Source organism: Amblyomma mixtum, chromosome 3 (assembly GCF_055824585.1).
Source record: "Amblyomma mixtum isolate Tamu chromosome 3, ASM5582458v1, whole genome shotgun sequence".
Taxonomy (NCBI): domain Eukaryota; kingdom Metazoa; phylum Arthropoda; class Arachnida; order Ixodida; family Ixodidae; genus Amblyomma; species Amblyomma mixtum.
Window position 1 is genome coordinate 203,701,866 of NC_143014.1, and position 6,000 is coordinate 203,707,865.

A 6,000-nucleotide genomic window follows, 5' to 3' on the forward strand; every position below is an offset into this window, starting at 1 on the left:
TCAGCAGCTGCTGATAAATTGACTCGACCTCCAGCTAAGTAGTGACTCTACCTTCAGCTTGCTAAGCTGGGTGAAACTCGCATATAAACACATCGCTGTCGCGGTGCTCGAATGGGTTGTCATATGTTTTTAATTGTATATATTTTACACGGCATTTTATTTTAGCATGTGAAAAAAAAATGCCGTACTATAACAGATAAAATATCATTAGAACTGTTGAATCAAGATGCTTTTCAAATAATGCAGATACTTCTGATTAGAAGTTTTTGTTCTGAGTGAAAACATGAAAAGCTGAATAATCATCAAGCTTATTACTCCTTTAGAAGCAATAAAAATCACTATCTGGCTTCCTCTACAAAGTGGCCAACAACATGCTTTCAGTCGCGCACTCCTATACTTCCGCCAGATGGCTTTAAACCTCGGCTCAACACCGCACATGGAAAGATGCAGCTCTGACAAAAATGAGGTCTCTGCCACCCTTAAAAGAATGTAGTTCAAGCAGAAAAAAAAAATGGATTGTGGTCAGTGTCTAGTTCGAATGCGTCTTTAGTTCGTCCCATGTGCCCAATTTATCAGCTGTCAAAAATATTGGGACAAAACATTGACCGAAAGTGTAACCGTCACTCCTAAAAAAAAAAAAAACTTGACTGTGTGCGCTTTCCTATCTTCCCCCCATGCAATTTAGAGCCCCGCATGTGCCATTAAGTAGGAAGACTGAAGGGCTCAAATTCGGCTTTTCATTACAGATATGACTCGTGTACTTCCCTCTTAAATGTGGCTGATCACTCCTGTGGCCCGCAATAACTTATTTACAGTATCTTGCCATGCAACTGGTTACCTGTAAAGAGTAGCGAGAGAACGTCCACCGCTCTGGACCTGTGTTTTTCCTCACCAGCGTTTCGGCAATGCTGATATGGTGATCACCGTGCTTGCAGGTTGGCTCAACAGTTTCATGTCGTGGAGCGCGTTCCGGCCCCTATCAAGACTGACGTTCTGCATTTACCTTACACACGTTCCGATGTTCTACATTCGCACGGGAAACATGAGGACAAACTTTGAGCTCAGCGAGTTTTTTCAGGTATGATTTTAATTTGGAACCTTGGTCACCTTCTACTGCGAAGTCTCGGTGGGAACATTTGAATTTGGTTTGTTTACTTGTTTGCACAATATGGAGAGAAAATGCATCTGCATGTAGTTCCCAAGTATTTGTGTAGACTGCTTTTTCCTGTGTAATATCGAATGTTATGAATGAGAAACGTTGAATGGTATACCGTAGAAAAATTTCCAGCTTGTAATTCAGCGCAATGAATACTTATTGCAAGTTCACCTAGCTATCTGCAGCAGCGGCTCAGTGGCTACAACGTTCTGTTGCTGAACGCAATGTCGCGGGCAAGATTCCGGCCACGGCGTTCGGATTTTAACGAAGACGAAATAAATAAACGCGAATTTACTGAGATTGTTTAGCTCATTAGAGGACCTCGGGCGGTTCAAGATAATCCCAAGTCCTCTGCTAGGGCGTGCACCGTAGTAAGCAGCGCGGCGCGTTGAAGTTCATTACTCATGTTAGTCATTCCATCCAGGTTGCCTACCATAAGGGATGCGTTAAGTACTATAGAAGTCAAGCCCCGTTCGTGCTAATGAATAAAAGCTAGCAATACTCGAAGCTCTGCGTCGTACATGTTTGAAGTGTTGAAATTGGCGGCAAGCTAAACCACCGCATACAGCCCATGAAGGAAAAAAATTGGAGGTAACGAACCGAAATAATGCATTTAAATATACCGAGAATTTTTGAGCGAGACAAATTATGACACTTTAATAACTTTATTCCTGCTGATTGCGTCAGTATGGCCTTAGATGAGGGAACGTTTGTCCGACACAGACACTAGAGGCCACGCCATTCGTGTTAAGATTGCCACTCTTGCTGTCAAAGCCAGCTTATCTCAAACGTTTGGGGTAGACTGGAGACGTCTTGTGCTGCATGCTCGACATCTTAAAATGTATTACGGTCTTTAATAAACCAACCATTCTTTGCAATGTTATTATGAAAGAAGGTTATAAATATCGGCATGTGAATGCTTGCAGAACTGCGCTTCAGGTACTCGCAAAAAAAAATGGAAATAAAAAATTTAGATGTCCGTAGGTGTGGTGTACTACATAAGTCACACCTTGAAATAAAGAGGCATTGCTTATCAGCGGCGTCGGCCAGCTCCTTCAAAAGCTAACACTTAAAGCATAGATAGGTACAGAGAAAAAAATAACATTTTGGTCTTAACGACTTCAGAACTATTTTCGCAGTAACATCAGATGACCCCTAACGTAAAGAGAACCTGACATGAAGGCCTAAGTCTGCCCTCATAACGTTGTAAAAAAAAAGCAACAGTCATGAAACTACTACATGTTGAACGATTGTTCCATGAAGAATTACAGAAAAATACTTGTGCGTACGGGGTCTAACGCAAAGCCATAAGCTGATGTGCAGCAATAAAGCCATAAGTAATTGAACTAAAAACACGACAGAAAGGAAGGCACAGACAGGACACAGTTGTCTTTCGTGTCGTGTTTTTAACGCAATTCCTTATGGCTTTTCAATAGAATAACAAACTAGCCCGGCAACAACTCTTGCTCATGTACAGCAGTTCAGGAAAACCATCAGTTTATGTTTATTTCGCTGGGTGCCGCATATGACTTGGATTATCCGAATTTTTCGCAGCACTTTTCATACAAAGCTAACGGTATATTTCATCAACAAGCTGGCTTCTTTGCGATGATATGTGTTTGTCCGCAATGAAATTTCATAAGCAAGTCTTGAAATCTATTAGAGGAAGTGAAAGCCTTTCAAACATTGCGCATGGGCATTTCGGACTAGCAAGGTGAGGAAAACTGTCCGAACCCTCCCAAACTGAGTGGTTTTTGTGTAAGATGACGTTGCGTTAAATTTGGCACAACCCGTTAGTATGAGATACCGGATAACGATGGAAAGGAATAGTCAAGATTTCTGGCTATAAGGAAGAAGAATGGTAATGTGGCAGTTTTCTTGCGACATGAACGTCAATCTTTGAAATTTATTCCAACTGTTGCTCCTCGGCGACTTCTGCAGGCAGAAACAGCGCACCTAGTTCCCTTATTTATAAATCTAGCTCGCCCCTAAGACGAAATATTTCTCAAATTTCTTTGTGCGCTTTATATAGCAGTAGCCCTTCAAGCTCGCAATCGTTTTGCAACTGAAACAAGCCAAATAGATCGAAGTGCAGAATAACGAACTGCGAACCCCATTACATTTAAACGTAGCCAAATAAAACGGCCCACTCCTTTCAGCGCGCCACTGGTGGGCTGCAGTTTCGTTGGAGCCCAACGCATTCATTGCCATCAGGGTTCATTCTCTGTAATTCAGAATGGAGGGCTCATTGGACCATTGCGGACATCCGTGCCACGCGACGCTTTCTGACATTAGTTTTCCTCCCACCCCCTTTCCCTCAACGCACTCTTTGGACGGCGTAGCTGAGCGCCTCTGTCGGGATCTACTGGTTCAGCGTCATCTTCGGACTGCTGCTGCACTTGTGCGTGGAGGCACCGGTGGCGCACCTGCAGAAATTCCTCTTCGAACGAGACTCCGACGCGGGCAAGACGTCCGCTGAAGCTAAACCGTCGCCTGTCGAGAACGGGGAGCAGCGTTCAAAGCTTTGAGACCGCAGAACGAAAAGAAAAGGTTTTCCCGAGCTGCTTTACCCCGCTTAGTATAGGGGACTACTATTGTTACTTCGCTTTCCTCAGCATTTGTTACGACATCTTCAGGTCAAAGTACGGTTTTTGTTTGTTTCGGTGACGGCAACTCACAAACATGATGCACGCCTCACGATGCGCATAAGTTATTGAATGTAACTCCATCGCTTTCTTGTTACTTGTCACGCGAGACCAATAAAGGAAGGGAAAAGTTAAATGTCTCGAAGAGTCTTTCTGAAGTGAGTTTCATTACCAGCCGTGGTCAGTGCCCGTGGCATTCTGCTGCTGAGCTCGAGGTGATGGGTTTCACTGCAGCTGCGGCGGATAGAAACACAAAACGGTCATGCGCTGGTATTTTAGTGCACGTTCAAGGACCCTAGGAAGTGGGAATTAATTCGGAGCCTTCCACTACGGCGTGTATCACAGCTCGAAATGTTGCTAGACATGGAAGAATCAATCGCTCGTCGGACCTTAAAGTCACGTAACGTGCACTTCTATCTTGTGGTACTTTTTTAAGTGCAGAGTTCGGTTCACTCTTGGAATGCTGGTGAGCATTAAACCACCTTATTAACGCGAAAGCATTGTACAGCTCGTCGGCAACGAAACCCGGTGTCTTCCTTGACCAGCAGCTGTGGTCCCAAAAATCCTAGATGACATCCCCGTGGTATCAAGGAAAAATAAAATTTCTCCCGAAGGTGCGGGGAATCCAACCCAAGACTTTCAGATTGTGAGGCGAGCACGCAACCAACAGACCACTAAAGCGTTTCTTCCTGTCGAACAAAGATGTACTAGCTAGTATATATGCGTTGCCTTACAAGTGTGTGCTAGTGAGTAGGTGTGTGATTAGAAAGGAGTGGAGAAAAAATAAATAAAAAGGAAATCAAAATTTAAAAAAAAACAATGCAAGCGGCAGACGCAAGTCAAAGGAGATCCTCCAGCCAATGGTATCGATCGATTTTCATGGCACTGCGCTTGTTCCGATTAAACCATAGTTATTTCCCATTCATCTGTCACCCACTGCGGAGTGACGCAGCAGGTACAAAAGGATTAACCACGAGGTCACCAGAATCGGTCGACGCCATTGGCTTGAAGGCCCCTTTTGAGGGGCATTTGCGGCTGCGTTATTGAGTTGTATCCGACAATAGCGCATTGCGCCTCCGCCGGAGACAAAAAGAATGCATATTACCGAAAGCGAAAAGTAGAGGCTTCCCCTACGGTGCTTACGCCTGTCTGTTCCCGTATAGAGAGCTATAAGCGGTCTGTCCGGAAGGACGGATCGGCTTGCGCATCATTTGGCCTTCCGCTCCCTCAGATTCTACTGTGCACGTCTCGTCATCATTCTTCTGTTTCCCTGCCGCAAAGGCAGTCGGACGTGAATCCGTAAGGTGTCACTGGCCTGTGATGAGAGTCTCCTTCTGTAAAACGCGATTTTTGGCAAGTTGGCGACTTTCTTGAAGTTGAAGTTGAAAGTTTATTGAGTAATACAATAAAATTTACAATTCTATACAGCGAGAGGTCCCATGGTACAAGACCGCGGGCGGGACCTCCCATGAAAATAAATTTCAATAAGCAACATAATATAAAATACACAACACATTAATTAGCGACGAAACAGAATAAATATAGGCACATAGTGTAATATTAGTTACTGAAATATTTAAATACAAACAATGTAATGCACGATAATGTAAAATAAAACACTCACAGATGCCGCGATACATAGAATCAATAACATAACAAAAAAATCACAAATTAAGAAGGAAAAGCTTTAGTTTGACCTTGAATAAAGAAAGCGTATTAGTTTGTTTGATGTCTATGTTCAAAGAATTCCAAAATGATACGGATGAAAAATGAAGGCATTGTTTCCCGTAGTTAGTTCTGACCTTAGGTAGTAAAAAGTTATTACGCAGCGCAAAACGAGTGACGGTGTTGCTCATGATCGTGCCGGGAGAAAATATGCTTAGCGGGAGATAATGATGAAGAATCTTAAAGAATAGGATACCAAGGTTGTAAAAATAAAGGGCCGAGATAGGTAGAACGTTTAAATCTATGAACAAAACGCGGGAGGGTGACATTCGAGGGGTATTGGTTATGATGCGCATTGCTTGCTTTTGCAGTTTTATTAAAGGCCAGAGATGAATATGACAGGCGTTACCCCAAGATGAGATACCGTAGTTTAAGTGGCTGTGGATGAATGCGTAGTAAAGAGATAATCAATTTGAACTGGAAAATAGCTTCGGGCTTTAATTAGTGCGCGTAATCCATAAGAAATTTTCTTGC

At 43.3% G+C, this 6,000-nt stretch overlaps 1 protein-coding gene across 1 annotated transcript in view; it reads left to right on the forward strand.

Moving 5' to 3' along the window:
* The window catches only part of LOC149353348 (nose resistant to fluoxetine protein 6-like), a 63,285-nt gene extending 59,601 nt beyond the window's left edge, over positions 1-3,684 (forward strand). The window contains exons 14-15 of the mRNA XM_089577331.1: positions 936-1,078; positions 3,499-3,684. Of these exons, the coding sequence (XP_089433457.1) occupies positions 936-1,078; positions 3,499-3,684 (329 nt within the window). The remainder of the gene's footprint in view (positions 1-935; positions 1,079-3,498) is intronic.
* The last annotated feature ends 2,316 nt before the right edge of the window (positions 3,685-6,000 follow it).